This window comes from Paramormyrops kingsleyae, chromosome 11 (assembly GCF_048594095.1).
Source record: "Paramormyrops kingsleyae isolate MSU_618 chromosome 11, PKINGS_0.4, whole genome shotgun sequence".
NCBI classification, from domain to species: Eukaryota; Metazoa; Chordata; class Actinopteri; order Osteoglossiformes; family Mormyridae; genus Paramormyrops; species Paramormyrops kingsleyae.
In genome coordinates this window covers 27,831,027-27,850,096 of record NC_132807.1, presented here as the reverse complement: position 1 = coordinate 27,850,096, position 19,070 = coordinate 27,831,027, and the positions used below count along the sequence as shown (strand labels likewise).

At 42.9% G+C, this 19,070-nt stretch overlaps 1 protein-coding gene across 1 annotated transcript in view; it reads right to left on the bottom strand.

The window, feature by feature from the left end:
- Nucleotides 1-3,261: 3,261 nt before the first annotated feature.
- slc6a2 (solute carrier family 6 member 2) overlaps nt 3,262-19,070 on the bottom strand; it is a 33,633-nt gene continuing 17,824 nt past the window's right edge. The window contains exons 6-16 of the mRNA XM_023790384.2: nt 17,995-18,133; nt 17,543-17,677; nt 16,113-16,216; nt 14,378-14,502; nt 13,241-13,353; nt 11,956-12,084; nt 10,508-10,607; nt 9,040-9,140; nt 7,392-7,559; nt 6,767-6,838; nt 3,262-6,424 (exon numbers count right to left, since the gene is read on the bottom strand). Coding sequence (XP_023646152.1) covers nt 6,401-6,424; nt 6,767-6,838; nt 7,392-7,559; nt 9,040-9,140; nt 10,508-10,607; nt 11,956-12,084; nt 13,241-13,353; nt 14,378-14,502; nt 16,113-16,216; nt 17,543-17,677; nt 17,995-18,133 — 1,210 coding nt within the window. The 3' untranslated portion in view covers nt 3,262-6,400. The remainder of the gene's footprint in view (nt 6,425-6,766; nt 6,839-7,391; nt 7,560-9,039; nt 9,141-10,507; nt 10,608-11,955; nt 12,085-13,240; nt 13,354-14,377; nt 14,503-16,112; nt 16,217-17,542; nt 17,678-17,994; nt 18,134-19,070) is intronic.

Below are 19,070 nucleotides of genomic sequence, written 5' to 3'. Positions count from 1 at the left end.
GATTGACACATTTAAGCAGGAAAAAGAATAAATGCTACTCAGTGACTTCTGGTGTCACTGCTGTCATTTAAATCAGTTCACAGGCTCACCTGAATGACCGCTCCCAAGCTTCTGCGAGGGGCTCATTCCATTGTGCCATTTAAACTATGACTGTCTGTCACAACCAGAAAGCAAAGCACTACCTCCCCAAAAGGAGGTCAAAGACAAGGAAGCGAAGGCATGTGTGACCCTTCTGGTCCTCAGGTTTGGGCCACAACCCTTGAAAGAGGCAGAAATGCACCCTAGACAACCTGATGCATCTTCCCCTTAGAGCACATTCCATTATTATCTCTTAAAAGCACAGAATGTTAGATGGTTTTTACAGTTATTATTAGTAACTATTTTGGAGTAATGTAGCGTTGTTCCTCTATGATGTAGTCCATAGTGAAAAGCAATGAAGCTTTGTGCTGGATGTTCTCCTTCTGTTTCATGCTGAACTTTCAGTGCTGTCTTCTCATATCACTTCCATGCTGAGCAAAGTAACCCCCCCCCCAGCTTCAGTATGGATGTTTTTAAACCATATCAGTGCATGCCTGAAGAAGGGACCGACCGACTCCTGCAGCGTATCAGTGCGTGCCTGAAGAAGCGACCGACCGACTGCAGCTGCGTATGATGGAATTGCTTCTATCGATTCTATCGATTTCACCTCTGCAACATGCAGACTATTAGCAACATCCACTGCCAAGCCTATGACAAAATTACTAGAGGTGCATCTGAAATCCGTGAGGGGGCATGATCCCTGCAGGCATGTCACGGTCTTGGACTGATTGACTTTCACTTGAAGGGGCTCATTATTCATTTCAGGGTTCTGCACATCTATAGGCACTCTTGAAAACCCAGGTATGGCCACATCACTCCCCTTATTGGTAGTCCTGTGCTTGCCCCGGCCCGACCTTCTCTCCTGAGAATATCTCCTACAGTCTGCCTATGAACATGTGTTACCAGACCACTGTAACTCATTCAGAAATCTGCTGCATGGTTTGTCACCTCTAATTCATCCTGGTCATCCTTCACTGGTTACCTGTCTAATCTTCACTTTGAACCCTAATGCACTAATCAGTCTAGCATATCTTCAAACATGCTTTATGTAAATCCTACTGCTTTTACATAAAGCAAATTAGGGAGACCAGTTAGTCTATTGCGCCTACAGGAGGAAATGCACAGGACACTGGAAGAACATGCAAACTCCAAACGTGCACCGAATGGAGGTGGGATTAAACCCCAAAACCAAAGTTATATACAACAGCATTACCACTGAGGCACCGTGCTGGGTCATTTGTTTTGTTAGGACGTTATATCCTTTATCACAGGATGTGAAATTGTGCTTCATTGTATTTAGTGTGATTGTTACTGTGTGTGAACAGTGACCACTGTCACTGTTCACACTGTATCTTCAGGCTGATGTGTCTGCATAAATGTAATTTTACACGTAAGAGGAGGCAGTGAGTGGCTCAGTCTCTGTGTCTGTGATCAGAAGGTCCCTGGTTCAAGCCCCAGCCTCAACAGAATCACACGTCCATGGGCCTTAAGCAAAGCCCTTAAACCCCCCCCCCCCCCCCCCCCTCCAGTGGACACTGTGACCCCCAAGCTATGGAGAGCAAGATGGGGTCAACAAAGAGAAACATTCCAATGTACCTGTACATGTCAAATAAAGCATGTTTGTTTGTTGTTGTTTGGTTAAGAGGTAAGAGCATGAAGGCATCAACCTTACTTAGGGACCTTAGCTAGAACTGCAGAGCTTCTTTTGTCAGAGGGAATTTCCCAGCATCCTCCACTAGCAGGCATGATGAATTTCATACAGCACTGCAAAGACAAGGCACACGTTTTCCTTGATTAGGAGCATAGGATGAGAAATCCTCTTACTTCCTTTACAGAAGAGAAAACAGGCTTTAACATGCTGTTCTTGTACATCATGTACATCAGCTGTCCACTATGAGCTTAGTAACATAAAAAGGCTGAATTGTGCCAAGTGTTTTGGTTTTCAGTCACGCGTAAAGACTATTGCCACAAGTCTTCGGTTCTTATAGAAAAATGACAAGAAAAGACTCGGATAAATTATCCACATTCATCAGAACACAGGCTTAAGAGTCATCCAGGCCTTCACTTTCTCATTGGTAAAGACTTTGATCTTCGTAAGCCAAATGTCATAAAATGTAACTCAATGGTGTTTTTCTCTACTGAGGAAAATATAAATGGACATAAGGGGATAGAAACATGCCGCACAAAAAGCTCACAAGATGAAAGCTCCGGATTTCCAGGACGGCCAAGGGGAGGAGGGGCTGGGTGGTGGTCTTAGACCTTCGCACGGCAATGACAGCACTTCCTGTGCTGGGGAAAGACGTCCTCGGAGGGTTTCTCTGGTTACCTGCAGTAAATTAGCAGCACCAAGACTTCTGGAGAAAGACCTGTATTTACAGCTCTTTCCTCATTCCCCACCCTCCATCTCTATCTCTCATTCCACTCTTTTCTCCAAACTGGGCTCCTCTCTTACTCACCCTGATCTTCTTTCAGCCTGTCCCCTTTTCTCTATCTTTCTATCATCTGACCAGCCTGCCTCATTCTCCTGAGCAGCTTTTCATTAGGGACGTTTCTCAATATGAGTACCTGACTGTACTTGTGTACCCGTTTCACGTCATCTTCTATTGCCGAAGACCAGTCCCAATACTCAGGAATATAAGTACAGAAGATGGTAAAAACCCCTGGATGTTGTTCTTGCCCTGTCCCAAATGTGAAGGATGCATCGGTTGCATCCTTCCCGAGCGACACCAATCCCATGATTCATTGCCCCCCATGTTCGTTCTTTGCATTCTTGGTATTGAGAATCACCCTATGACCCTCGTTTTACCACCACCTGACCTCTCATTCTCTGTCACCTGACCTCTCATTCTGTCACCTGACCTCTCATTCTCTGTCACCTGACCTCTCCTTCTCCATCACCTGACCTCTCATTCTCTGTCACCTGACCTCTCATTCTGTCACCTGACCTCTCATTCTCTGTCACCTGACCTCTCCTTCTCCGTCACCTGACCTCTCATTCTCTGTCACCTGACCTCTCCTTCTCTGTCACCTGACCTCTCCTTCTCCGTCACCTGACCCCGTTTCCATCTCACCTGACCCCCATCCCCCCACCTTCCCCCCAACCTGACTCCTTTCCCAGATCCACCCTGGACAGAATTACCATAAAGACAAAGATGCAAACAAATCACTATCCTTAGCCGCAGGTGGATGAGAAAACTCTTTATTGGCATAGTGTGCATATTTTGACTTCTGTATAGATCATTTTCACTCACTTTCAACAGGACTTTGTATAGTACACAACATTCTGTAAACATAGCTCTGTAATTCTGGGGTTTATTTCAACATTTGTGTCAGTGTGGCCCCAGGTTACAGTGAAGGTACATTTTTTAAATACTTTGTCTCACCTACACCAAACACCATGATATAACAGTAGACTTTTACATTTAAAATGCTTTACATTCACGTTTTGTTATAAACAATTTGATAAATACAAGATTATATATATTATATAACAAAAGAATATATTTTATATTTGCTTGAATATATCTATAACTCTGAACACACATATATTTGCCATGTAAGATATGTGTGGCTTGTGTCGTACAGTATCTAGTGAGAAGATTTTCTTTAAGTTTAATATTTTAATGAAACAAAAACTTACAAGGATCAATTTTTGGAAAGTATGGAATTAAAACTGCTGAGCTTATTTTTTTGGTTGCGAAGATTTTTTTTCCCTCTTTTGTTCAATAAAAAAGAAAGAACGTGACAATCCTACAAGGTAAGTGTGACTAATCCCTTCCAGATAATCCGCACCTTGTGCCCTTTGCTTCCTGTCACTCTCAGGCTCACTCTCTCCCTGTGCTGGATAAGGGCTCATGCAAGATGGCTTGATGACAATAATTACAGCTACATTTACTCACACACACACATATAAGTTAGGTGGGGATTCCTATTTGAAAGAAATTAAGGATCCCTAACTCAAAACTTTCGGTAAGAGATGAAAGTCGATAAACCTGGCATTTTCTTTGTTCTCAAAAACCAAAAAATCATGCCAATAATGGCTGCTTTTTCATAGTTTGCTATGTCACTACACATAAAAATTGGCCCCCAGAAGACGGTAAAACCTGTTCACACAACTACTCCTACACAAGCGTTGTCTTTGGAAGAAAAGTAAGTTTTCAACATAAAGCAGAATGACAAGGCAGTAACATTTGGAGGTAATACAGATGGAATATAAAGAAAATGTAATACAATGGTTATAAGGGTAAGGAAGCTGTAGAATTCATTTTTATGGTACCATAATATGTTACTAACAAGGCAGTTTCCCTAACAGTCTGAAACAGTTCACAGTGATTAGCAACCATATACAACAGATAACAACAATTTAGGTTTCAAACAAACAGTCAATTAAAAAGAAGAAGCATGTTCCAGAAGGAACTCGAACCCTTGGCCATCTGCATGTATTGCATTGTATGCCATTCCAGTGCTAAAGATCAGTGTAATGAAGTGAACTGGTGTCAGAAGTATGTTGCACTGGGATAAAGCCCTGAAATTGCGAAATGATATAAATTTGACTTTCACTGGGCAACAAATCAAATTTGTGCTGGGCTACATTGCAAATGAGAAATATCTTCTTTTAGCAACTGAAGAGCAAATTTCCAAAACTCGCACAGTCCATTGTTTGATGTTTCTGAGAGTCTGCTAAAGTCAGGTCACCACATCATATGTTACAGTGCTGGCAACCAAAACCCATTCAGTCCTCATGCAATCCAATGAAGAAACTCTCATTAAATTTCCAAAACACACAAAGTCCACAGAAATGTTCTCGAAAACATGTCCCGTGGCCTGAGTGACTTTTGGAAACTCACTCTTCAAAGATGCACATTTAAGCAAGAGAAAAGCTGTAGATAAAAATATTTTGGTAACTTGGTAATTGGGTTACTTGGTAATTATGGAAGCTGCATATACAAAAATGTATGCAACCATCCTGCTTAAAACTGGTACCTCTACTGTGTTTTATCAGAACCAAACGCTCTGGCAGTTCATGTTTCTGCTACCCCCAGAACTGTACTACTGAGTGGAAGCTTGCGTTGCCTTAATATGGAACTAGATGGAAGCCATCACTTCTCTCGGCATAGGATATTAAATAAAACATCCACCTGACAGCTATGAAATCATCTGAACATCAGTTTCTCTTGGAACTCCCCCGTGGAAAAAGAGAAATTAGTTTAGTTTCTCTTTTAAGGTAGTACCTGGGGCCCCGGTTGACGACTGAATGACATATGAACTGATGATACGTCTCACTCTCGGTCGCACTGTGAATAGAATAGACTTTAATCAACAAAAACTGACATCTATTTTGACAGGAGAGAGGATGTCTTCCTATCATGACTCTACAGAAAAAAGGTATCTGCACTACTAGGAACAAAGACTTTTTTGAATTCCCTAAAGAATAGTCAAATAGAGAACAAAATATTGAGGAGTTTGCAAGATTTCTTTTTGTATTTTGCTTGATAAGGCACTGTTGCAGTCAAATTGTTCTCTTTTCAAGAGAGAAAGGAGAACAGAGATGCTCAGTGAAGCTCTCCTTGTAGATCGCAGTACGTAAAAAGGAACAGGAAAGTAGATTCTGGTTAGCGAACAGGGCATGGAGAAGGCAAAAGGTTGTACAGACTTCCACGTTCAACTTTCCTGTGTGTTAGCCCTGGTTATCACCTTCAAAACTTACTGAAACAAGTGTAGTTTGGGCCTCATCACCACAGGAGCTAAGCCAGACTTTCCTGAAATCAATCAGACACACTGCCACTGTCTTCCCTGCATTACCTAACACGCTACAGAATGGCAGACTGGTTAGGTCCCATCTTCATTCAGCAAATAACCATGTAATATAATAATAATAATAATAATAATAATAATAATAATAATGGAACTCCAACAGATAGTTACATTTACTGTCTATCAAAGTAGGGCTCTCAGCAGATTGCAAGATGAAGATGAATGGAGGGTGATTGTTTTCACATTTAATGGAGACCTCCGAGAAGTACTATTGATTTGGTCTATATTTTGTATTGACCACAAACACGTTACACAGCTAAAAATTTTAGCAAAAAAAAATTAGAAAAGCATAAAACAGAAAAGGGAATTTCCCATTAAAGCGGATCCCAGACTTTAGTCATCTGTGGACGGAGGAATGGTGTCACTTTTGGGGCAGTGAGGCAGTATTCAAGCGCAGCTGCGTGAACGGCCAGCCATCGCCGTCCCTGGGAATACGCCCGCGCAGGCTGCAGAATCAACACGTCTTCAGTGTCCCAACAGGCTTATTCGTAGCTATGCTGTCTCCAAGTCAAATGGCCAACCAGTGTTTTAGCTGAAATCAGAATGTCCATGGAGCTCACTTTCATTGGCTAAATGTCGGGCAAGTGAAAACTTATAGACGACAACGACAGCAACATCAATAATAATAATAATAATAATAATAATAATAATAATAATAATAATAGGCTCTCAGTATACATGTTTACCATTAGGAACTGGCACAGGATGTACTTTTTAAAGTTCTACCCCATTTGTATTTTTCCCCAACAGAAAGCCGTCCCCCCTTGAGATTTCAAAGAGCCAAAGCACACTACTATACACAATTAAGCGTGATTTCTGTGTGGACTTTATCTTGTGAACGCGATTTGACAGCTGTCAGCACAGGCAGACTCACCTTGAACTGCCGGATGCTGCCTTCGGCCACGAGGTGATGCTCATGCTCCGGAGTCAGGCAGTAAGCCATCCTCTGCAATGACACACATCATGAAGAACGCTCAGGTCCCTCACCACTCTCATGGTCTGCTGGCTTCTCCATGAGAAGCCCCCACTTATTTTGAGCAAACTAAATTAGCTAAAACGAAACTAAATGAAATCTGAAAATCTGGTCCACAATATTCCACATTTTTCTCCTAGAATATAAAAGATTTCACTACATGTATGTTTGATAACGGTACTTGGCTATAACATAATGGGAAAAAGTTCCCACGATTTGAGTAATTCAGGCACGTTACAGGGGACTAGGAAAAAAAAGCTAATGTTGCAATGCTAAAAAAACAAAAATCTAACCGTTTGATCATAATCGTGAATATGCCAGCAAGATATCCAGCCAATATTCCTCAGGTTATGGGACTGGCGCAGCTGTACTTTACTGCAAGCCTAAACTTCTATGACGGTTTCCCAGGTCAAGGGAACATCATTAAAATATTGCTGAAAAACTGAACCAGTGTGAAATACTCCAGGTTTATAACACCCCTAGACTAAAAACTGCATAGGGAACGTGGGGATCCTTGCCAGCTAACCTCTTTGACTGTTCCTGGCATGCTGAGGAACTTGTAGATGGCATAAGCAGGAACAAAGAGCATCGATGACATCGCTATTCCCCAGCCAACCACGTTGGACCATCGTGGAAATATATATTCGTCGTATTTCAGACCAGGGGCAGTCACAATGCTGGCAACCACCACAAACTGAAAGACAAAGTTATAAAACACCAGTTATTATTTTTGACCGGGGAGAACACAATATGTCTGGTCAAAACAGAAGTCTGTACAGTACTTCACCAACCCAATTCATCCTTAGAAGCAGTGGGAACACACTGATTCTTGTTTACTTTACAACATACACATGCCATTCATTTTGTGTCTAGACACATCCTGACTTCATCCTGAAATGTTATATCCTTACAGCTCCTAGTGTCACAAATATCAATATTTGGGCTGCAACTGTCCCCTGAAGGGGGACATCAAAAAATGGCCAAAACAGGAGGACGGATTCTGTGACCAGTGGCTCCTGTCCAAATGTGTGCCCGGGGCTGTCAGCCTCCATCGCTTAGATGCCAACTCTCCGGTGTCCCAGCAAAGCCCAGCTGGTGTCTGGGGCACAACAGGACACGTGTGATAGACGGAGTTCTAATACGGCTCTCAGTATTCCAAAGCGCCAATTGTCCCACTAACTCCAAATTAATAAATTATAAAGACATTGTTTCCTGTTCCCTGTATGCTTTTATCAGTTTTCTTCTAAACTTTGTAGCCTCTGGTCCCATGTTACATTTACTTGACCACAATCCACTTCTGTCATTCTGGATTTCACATGAGCCGGAGAATAAAGAGGGAGCGAATGCTTTCAACATGCGCCCTGGCCAGGCAGAGGCAGCTTGGCCCTGTGAAAATTGAACAGCGCACAGGACGCGAGTCAGAAGCTCTCGTTACCAAGCTGCAGGAATCGATGCTTCCCTTAGGAGCTGTCAGTTATGTTACATCCCAGCATCATAATCTGCTGGATGGAGTGGTTGCGAGGGAGTTAGCTAGTTGCTAACATGGCTACTGGGCACGGATCCCTAGAAGAACCACTTGGAAACCTCCTACCCCATGAACCTGAGAGCCATTCCAGTCAGCAGAAAAGTGTTGCTGATGGATAAAGCACTGTGAAGTGTGAAGGCAGAGACACACAAAAATAAGGTGGAAATCCCACAAATAATTAGTATATAATACCGGACATAGCTGTAAACAGCATCAGTAAATACCATTACCAACTATAACAAATCCCTAACTAAAGCATGCCATTAAAAAGAAATATCTCACTTTTAGAGGGTCCTTTCAACAGTGAAACACACACCAACAGTGATGCATATTTGCAAAAACAATATGAATTATTTATAGAAGCAATTTAACACAGGCTTGTCCACACACACCATTTGAGTTTATTACTATAAAAACACAACCTAAGTAATTAATCTCCTTGACCCAAATAATACAGCAAAACAAATGTATCATTGGTAGAATATCATAGTAATAAAATCATTTCCTGTACTGGTTTAATTAGTCTCTGCGACCTTTAATGTTGTTTTAAAATACAGCAGATACAGAAATATGTATGTGATGATGTTATCTGAAGGAGCGTGTGTTTGTACGTCTCTCCATTAGACCACCTTCCCTCTGAAGGTCTTACCAGCAGAAAGACTGGGCTAACAAACTTCCAGCAGAGTCTCCAGTAAAGACCAGGTTTGAAACCCATCATACGCTGGATGTCCTCACTGAATCTGTCCACACCTGGATGGGGGGGGGGGATTTAAACACAGAGGCATCTATGTTAAGTGGGATACAAAACTCTGGGACCCATTTGGAAAGGTCTTCACCTTCAACATGCACATGAAAACACTCACACAGTCTATAATTAACCGAAAATATGTCAGGTTTTGAAAACAAAAGCTAAATGACAAAATTAAATACGAAAAGAAAACAATCCAATGTGATTTTATGGCACAAAAGGCACAAAAACCAACAAGAATACAGATGTGTAGCTTTGAGCTGCATCTCAATAATACACTAACCAGACTGTAACCAGGGCTGCTAGTGTTTTTCATATCTTCAGCACACTTTTGCATCGGCCCAAACAAGAATAACTATCCAGTTTTTCTGATATTTAAATACTGGGCTTAGGGGATAAAGTACCAATCCATGCATATTCCACAATCACTAATCTACTGCAGGTTTCCAGTGAAGCTGGATACCATCCAGGGAAACATGTGGGACCCGGGATGAAGGCCAGTCCCTCACAGAGCATACGTTCAGCAACACAGTCACGCACCGCACGCAGATTACAGACACTAATCAGTCTAAAGCTCATCCTTATTAACTGCAGCAAGAAACTGGAGTACGAAGGAGAAACATGAACGGAGAAAGAGCACGCATCCACTGGAGCTCCGGCGAGCACTGAACCCACACCCACTGTGGAACTCACTGAGGCCACAGTGCTGTTTTACCGAAAGAAACAAAAATACCAGCACTGAGTAGATGCTGTGTAAAATTCAAACGTAGTGCCATTCAAAATGCTTATAGCTTTCAGGCTGGAAACGGATTTAAACACTCTTTTCCACTTTCTTTTCCTGAAGCTTTTTTATCTGCTCTCTGAGTGAAAATGCATGCAGGAGATAAGCTGGTGCTGGGGGAGGTGGGGGTGCGACAGGAAGCCACATCTCAGGGCTGGTAGAAATGTCAGCTGTAGCCTGAGGTTTTTAGAGGTCCAGGGAAAAGGGGATGTGTTGAAGGCAGAGGAGAGCACAGGGGTCTTTAGTGTATGACCCCAGAGAAAAACCACAGAGCACCCCCCACCCTGCCCCCAGTGTGTTTGCTGAAGACTGTATCACCAACAGGACACTGCTGAAGGATCCAGTTCAGTGATCCTCTTCTGGAAGAAGCCAGTCTTGGGGACATACAGTACTCCCACACTTTATTAAAATCTAAGGTTCAAATTTCTTGCGCAGCCACATGTCCTCACAACACGCGCCATTCCACAACGGCTTGTAAGGCGTATTCAGTAGGTCTGTTTTAAATTTAATTTCTTTGTTTTTAAGAGTCAAGCAAGAGCAGCACCCTTGATTACGCCAGGCTTTGCCAGTAAGTGGCAGATGACTCACCATAAAACCAGGAAACCCCAATGGCCTCTATCAGCACCCCAAAGAGGATAGATGTCCCCGCAGCATACGTGTCCAGTAGGGTTAGCACGTAGATCCCACCCTGTGCACCACAGGGACAGAAAGGTAAACTTTAAAGATGGGTGTTTCATAAGGATTTTCCACACAAGGCCCAGCCCCTGGAGAACATACTGGAAATAATTTAAGGCCTTTTACATATCCTGCATTCTGTTTATGGGAGAAAAAGGCAAGATCCTAAGCAATGATCACTTCATGCAATCTACACCGGATATTTTTCCATTCATAAATTCTTGTCAGGTTGCCAGCATCAACAGAATAAAAACTTATTTTGATTCAGTTCAAAACTTGCCTCAGTTTTAGTTGACTTACTTACCGTGCTTACTGTAGTCGCCTAAATCTTTTCAGCCAGCTGGATACATGGTGTTACATATGACGCCTCATATGGAGCTGAAATTGTTAGCACGTTCTTCCACTGGGGGTCACTAACAGACAGTTTACAGGGCTACTTCCCTCCTGATCAGCAATCAGCTGTGGGCAATGCTGACACTCCGCATTTCAGTTCTTTTCAGCCAGAAAGGCCACCATCTTCCACAGAGCGTCTAACTGACTTGCACAGGACAAAATTGTTTTGTTGTGAGCTTCTTATGCCCAAGCTGTAATGCAAAATCTTGCAGCATGTAACGGATGTAATATTCTGCATTTTTAATTTTGTAGAACAAGTTTAGAAGCTGACCCACTTAGCTAACCTGAGGAAAGTGTGTTACACAAGAACTTGACAAATGGCGTTAATGATAATGGTTTTGGTTAAAAGTCTATGATTGAGAAACTACTGCTATAGTAGTAGTTTGGTGGAGTCTGGTGGAGACTTTTATTAAGGGGGTTAAGAAGAACAACCCACAGCTTGGTGTCAGAAAGACAGAGAAGCTGGTGGTGGACATCAGACTGCTGCCCCCAACCAAGGAGAGACTGTACAGTGATATAGGTGCTTTGGCATCTACATCAGTGACCGGCTTGAGAAGACAAAGGGAGTCTGCAAGAAACTGCAGATTTGGTTGCTTTTCTTGAGACTTAGTCGTGTGCAGGACCCTGTTACACATTTCACCAGTCCATCAAAGCCAGTGTCATGTAATATCAGATTGAAAGAGGCTGGTAGGGTGAACAAATTTTGAGGAGCGCTAACTGTGTCTCTGGATTGAGTCTGAGCTCCTTAGAAGCAAAAATGAAGGGTGTAATGGTGCCCAAACTGTACTCCATTCTAGGCAATGAAGTACAATAAAAATCCTGCCTCCAGGCGTTCAATAAAATGTCCAACCACTCAGTGTTGACCCACTAACGGCAAGGAAAAATGAAGATGATCTTTCCTGTCAAAGCCGGAATTTTAACTAGAAGGTGCCCCAGATTCAGCTCAAGTCCCCAGAATGCAAACTTACGTTGGTGATGCAAAACAGGGCAACCAGAAATGTTCCAAATGCTGTGGCGAAGGTGAACAGTTTCCTGTTCCTTTTGAGAAACTTGAAATCGTCTGTGAGGCCCGTAATGACGGCTTCCATCCCCCCCATCTGGGAAGGCAGACAGAAACAGGCGTGGATGTGAGAGAGTGGTGAAGAGGAGAGGCGGGTGAAGACAAGGAGATGGAACAGTTCAGCAGATGTTTTTGACCACAAGTCCACCGGGAGGAAACTATTGTCTACACAAATATGGCCTGAACACAAACCACTTTGTATGTAAAATCCCACTTCTATGCCAAAACGTGCATCATCCACCGTTTAAGTAGTAACACATGAGAGGGCGTATTTTATTTGTGAATAAAACCAAATACATTCCTCTGTGACGTGAAGCCTAGCGACAGTGATGCTAAGCAGTGGTTTTATTTACAGTTTTAAAAATGCCCCAGATGCCTTATTGCTTTTATAAAACAGTAGCTGAACACATACTAAAAGCTAATTTTACAAATGATTACATTTCATATACCCTAAGAGCTTCGATGGCCTGTCTTAACATGCTGGAGATCCATCTGAGGTGCTTATGTGTAGAGTGGGAGACGGTGTCTTGAGTCACGTCATACGTAACCTTTGAGCAGAAGTCATAGTCGCATTATAACGCATGTGTGGCAACTCACAAGTGATATTATTTGACTCTTGTCATGATTGCAGGGTAGCAATCACAGGAAAATGTCTAAGAAGCACTGATGCAGTTAAGATCACTGTCTTCACCATTAGAGACGGGTACTGCACAGCACTGGATTCTTTTACATATAATCAAATTCTTCAGAATTCATCTGTTTTCATAAGTAAAACACTGAGCAGTCAAGCACATTATCCCTGTCCATCAGAAATGCTTTAGGGTTAATCAAGTTCACATTAAATGTGGTTACTAAATAAAATTCTTACTGGGCAAAGGTCCAGAGCTATAAAGGTCATGCTATCGCTAGATTCAGTAACGCTATTGCAACTATTTTGCAGCAATGTAAAGCACACTTTTAATTTGCCAAAGTTACTTTTTCCCATTGTACTCCACTTGCTGCAAATAAGCTTTGTGTGTATCTGACTGTAATCCAAGAGCCTGCAGTACATTGGCAGTACTCTGCTGTGCTATACCTGGAGGATGCAACTGCACTACAAAGAATACTCAAATATCTATGCTTACGTCTCCCAGGTATGTGTGGTCCTGTGTGTGTGTGGGGGGGGGCGGGGAGGAGGGTATTTCTTCACTCACAGAGCTGTCGATACCAAGTGTCAGGAGCATGATGAAGAAGACTATCGCCCAGAACGTGGACCCCGGGAGGGTTGAGATGGCTTCGGGGTAGATAATAAACACCAGTCCGGCTCCTATTTTTAAAAAAGACACAAATGACCAGCAGAACATTTCCTGTCAAGCTTATTTTGTTTTTCTAGGTATTTTTGGTCCTGGTCCTGTTGGCCAGCTGGGAGTATTGGGATTCTTGCTCCAATTGATGCCTTAAGAGCTATTAATTAATTAGCCCTAAATCTAAATAAATGCAAAAATTCTGCATTTAGGAATACCTACAGCGCTGAGATAAGACTTGAAAACAATTTAAAATGCATGATTCATGTTTGTTATTTTACGCAATCAAACATGATTTAATAGTTCAAAATACAGATAACTGGCATATTTTCCAGTATATTTTGTAATAAAACAGACTTTCCCTGAACAATTAAGAACATGCTCTGATAAAAACAAAAACAAATTAGGACAGAACTAAATACGACGAAAAGCGAGTCCTCAATTACAACTTGCTTAATGGAATCTCAATAGTCCAATTAATTTAACTGGCAGTTCACCGAAGGCTAATTAATAAAAGCTCGGCTGAACAAAAGCCTACATACACAGTGGGTCAGCAGAACCAGGACTGCAATGGTTTGCTATAGGCTTTTCACCACATGGTGAGAAAGAGATGACAGAAAATAAGAAAAGAGAGAAGGGGGGAGAGATTAAAGGGGAAGTAAAGAACAGCTGGTAATAAAGAAAAAGAAAAAGCAGGAAAGCCATCCATTTCTCTCATACGTTCATATTTATACCTGCTTGATGTGTTACTGCTTCATTTAAGTACTTTGAAGCTAACATGTTGGCAAGGCTACACACACACACACATATGCACACAGTATATTTAAACTAACTAGATTTAAACTGAGTATTTTCGTTCTCAAATCCCATTTCATGGGACAGATGATTGGCTGGAATATCAGCCTATCTGTAAGTCTTGTATGGCCCTCGAATTTCCATTCGAATATTAATATCTTCAGTGAGGCACTTAATGCCTGATACAGGCCAGACTCCTCCGCAGCCACAATGAGCGGCAGCGTCGCTGTCAAAGGGGAATCCGGAACCTACCATCAGTGGCTACTTCCTCGATCTTCACCCGGTGCTTATGGGCCATGTAACCCAGTACGGAGAATATAGCGAACCCTGAGAAAAAGCTGGTGACGCAGTTAATCGTGCTGGTCATGATGGCGTCCCTGCAAGAGGACAGACACAGAGCATTTCACATCAGCTCGGGCCCTAAGCTGCACTTCCTCACTGACACGCTCCTCTACAGCATTCTCTTTTCTGGACACTCACTTGGGATGCAGGATATTAAGCAGTTATGCACTGGCAGGAGCATCGGAGGGCATGAATAACCTGACAGATTTGGGGGCCCGGCGCTTGAAAGGGGCCCCTAAATACATAAAATAAAATGAGAAACTGGGCGGGGGAGCCCAAGGTGTCATTTTTTTTCTGGGAGCACAAATTTCCAGGTATGCCGCTGAGCCAGGCTATGTACCTAATATATAACACAAATGTCATTCAGAATAGCGTCTTGTGTTTCTTTGACCACCAGTCCAGCTGTTGTGATGGCACTGTGACCAGTTTTTGGGCTGCATACCACTGTTACATCTGCAAATGGTCGACTCCAACAAGCACTGGGCCAAGTCCTGCCTTCTCCTTGCTGTGTCCCCATTTCAAGAAACTCTCACCCTCTCTGCTGCTGTAACGCTACCTGGAAGCCGGCGGCGAGGCTCGCTGGATGATTACGTGAGTGGCAAGATCTTACACGCCTCAGAGGCCTGCTTACAGTATGTGCGTCATTCCCGTCGCCTAGATGCACGGTGAGGTGTCTGCTCTGGCATTCAGATGCAAAATCACTCAAGTGTCACCTCACCGGCCAGTAAGGCAAAGCCACGACCCACAGCTTATAAACAGCAGACACTAAAGGTCCAAGGATCCCATCACAATAATTCCTTTGACACCCAAGAATGACTCACTTGTTCTTACACTAATACATAACCCATCTTCTTTTTGTCTGGTTGTACATAGAGTTCACCCATATTGCCTAGATGTTTTCAAGCCCCTTTTTTAGTCGAGTAACAGAAAAGATCCAGCTGAGAGCAGAAACATCTGTCTTCGCTTTCTAAGCCACGCAGACTCCAGTGGAAGTATTTAGGTTGTGCCCGAGAGGTGAAGGAACCCTGGTGAACCACTGGCAAGGGCGCAGCGAGGCCCGAGAACCAGCACAACGTGAGCTTCTGGGTGGGATGGGAGGTTCCGCAGGGGAAATAGATAAGTCTCAGGCCAGGACTGAACATTGTCACACCGTGTGTGTGCTGGCTGGTGTTTCAGCCTGTGCCCTCTCCTAATTAGACACTAATCAGCCAATTTCACTACAAAATTATGTCTTTCTGTTCAGGACTAAAGTATTTTCAAGGCTCTTTTTTTACGTAAAGCCAGAGTTATGTCTTGCGCAAACTGAAGCGGTTGCAGGTTCGTTTTTTTCTAAATTAGATGGAAACAATTACCTGGTGTCTAACTGAGCGTAATGACTCAGCGATGTGGACCAGCATGAATCGGCAGGAATGGGAGATAAGCGGCTTTGGGGCAAAAAAACATGCTTAAAAGTCTGAAGGGGGGGGGACACCTGGAGGATGGAAGTGATGAGCAGGTCATCAGAACCTCTCCGTTCCAAAAAGTGACAGGCGATAAAGAGCCCCCCCGCCAATTCTGTCTCCCCGCCAGATCCGTCACCCTGACAGCCCCAACTGCCCGCAGTCACCCTGTTCCCCCAGCATCTTGATCCAGTGACAATCCTCACCTGTAGCAGTTATTATCAAACTTATTGTAGCTGGCAAAGGCGATCAGCACCCCAAATCCTGCCCCCAGGGAGAAAAAAATCTGGGTTGCTGCATCTATCCAGACCTGCAGAGAAAACGGTCAACTGGTTAAAATAGGTTAATTTATATTATAATTATTTGTTGCCCTAACACTTAATCCAGCCAGCATAAATGCCAAGGAAGTTTATTTACATTACATATTCTTGCACACTATATACAGGTGTCTGTTAACAAGGATTTTGAACATTAATATATACCTATATGTAATATAATATCAATCATAACAATCAAGGTATATTAAATGAGGTAAGATACATGGAAGAACCTTCAGTATGGATGAGGAGGTCAGAGAGAGCACTGTGGAAAAGGATGGCTAGATGGCATCACAAAAAAAATATATTACAAGCAACTGAAGAAGAACAAGTTTTGAAAATATCTCAATGGCCTACAGACTGGAAGAGTTGCTTTTATTCCAATAGCAAATAACAGGGACGCAAAATATTCATACAACTGTTATTTATGCAAAAGATCGTTTGGTGTCAGTTAGCCTAACATATAAACAAAATCATCAAATGTATAAACTCAAGAAAGGCCAAGGAACAAGTGACATGCAAGGTGGACAATCAAAAGGACACCCAAAGGAAGTCAACTTGTGCTTTATCGATTGATTACTGAACTATGGAATGTTCTCAGGAAAATGTTTGTAACAAAGCATGTCATTGTCTGCAAGAGGATTCCGTACACTGGGCTAGAAGTCACAGTCAGGATCGAGTATGTAGAAACTGGATGAGTCCAGAAGTAGTTAGATAAAGATCTGGCAGTCAAGAGATATGTCACAGAATGGCATTTAGCAGAGCTGTGACGAAGAATCTCAAAATAGTACTGAGGTGTCTATAGGAACCAAGATCAGAATACGGTATTTCCAGTGAAAGATGGACAATGAAAAAAGAAGACAGAAAAGTACTCATGCCTTTGAACTTTGGAGCCAGCAAAGACTTTTAAGAAGAAGTACAAGGAAAACAAGCAGATTCTCGGTCAATGCAATATTTGCTTGAAGCTGAAATGAGGAGACCTATTTAGAGCATATTATCAGAAGACCTAATACACTGGAGAAGGTCACAATGCTTGAAAAGGTTGAAGGTGGAAAAAAAATAGAGGGCAAATAGCTAGAAGATGGATGGACTCAGTCATTACAACAATGGATCTCTAACTGAGGAGCCAGAGGAACCAGACATGAGAAGCGACATTCTGGAGAAATTCCACTTAAATGGTCAGCCATGGTCAACGTTGTGGCACCTAATAATAATTCTCATTCATCACCTATTAGTTGCCTGAAGAGTTCAACTACATCGAGTCATGATATGCTTATTGGACATTTGATAATGGAAATAGCGAAATGAGGGCATCCCACCGTAGCGTTGTTGAGCTGCTTGAAGTCGATGTGGAGGTATGCTCGGATACCGTCCATAGCGCCTGGCAGGGTGATACCGCGGATCAGGAGCACGAACAGCACCACATACGGCATCGTGGCTGTGATGTACACCACCTGCAGAGACACATGAGAGGTCCAGGTGTTGTGATAAAGCTGTGGTCTCAAGTGTCTTAGTGTGTCCAGATTTTTTGATCCACCTGTCAGCTGGACATCAATTTACATGTCAATATCAGGATGAGCCTGTGATGATCAACACATTTCACAGTCAGAGGCAGGAGTTTCCAATCCTCACCCACATATATCTGTTTCCCTGTAGTCTATCTGCGAAAAGATGTTGCTTAAGGCAGTGAAAAGGAATGTAGACCCTGCAAACACAAAAACATTCTGCGTGTGCTTGTGTGTGAGAATCCTCTGGATGTGTGTGTGCATACCTTGCCTGAGGACTTGACCCCCTTCCACAGGCTAAAGTAGAGGATGAAGACCACCACCACGAGGCAGAGCACCAGCTGCCAGCGGGGCAGTCCCAGGTCATGGATGCCGTCGCTCTCGTGAAGATGCAGGACGCCGCGCCTATGCACAAAGATGGCTGTCAGGAGCAAGGCTTTTCATTTCAGCATGAACGATAAACAATGACCAAAGATAACCCTGAGAGAGCATTTTGACTTACGGCCTTGACCAGAGTAAGCATTAGAAAGATGGGTGGATGGTCTGTTCAGGTGTTATTGGCGTTGGCTTCCTAAGTCATACTCATCTTTGGCAGAGTCAGTAGGAGACACTCTAGTCAATATGTGAAGCAGGATGTACACACTCATTCTGTGCTATCTCTACTTATACAAACACAAATACTTCATAAGGTGGTGCAGTGGTCAGCACTGTTGTCTCACACCACTGGGAATGGGGTTTGAGTCTCTGGCCTGGTGTATGTGTGTGGAATTTGCATGTTCTCCCCGTGTCATTATGGGGTTTCCTCTGGGCCCTCTGGTTTCCCTCCATGGACCAAACACATGCTAAGGTGAATAGTGTGTGTGTGTGTGTGTGTGTGTGTGTGAGAGAGAGAGAGAGAGAGAGAGAATGTTCCCTGAGATTAAGAACATTAGGACAGTGTGAGTACAAGTGAAACAGTGTACCTCTACTCAATCCAGCAAACATTAAATAGTACATCCATGAAAACAGCTGTAAAAAACATGCCTGCAGTCACCTCAAAGTAATGGCTAAAAACATCTGGCAGAATTTGGTAGGAAAATTAATGACGTCCTTTTTTCAGCAGCGACAAATTAAAATTAAATGCTTATCCAATCTGTACTTCATGTTTATATTGAGACTGAATAAATATTTTACGAGCTCCGGACACTGTTTTCTGCTGGGACGGCCCTCTTGTGGGCATCAAGGAAAATCCGGTCTGTGGTCTTACTCCCGAGTGACTGATTCCGTCAGATGAACCTCAGTAACCATCTGCTGTATTGTCCCATGCCCAGACACCCTAAGCCTCCTGGACTGTCTAGGGGAC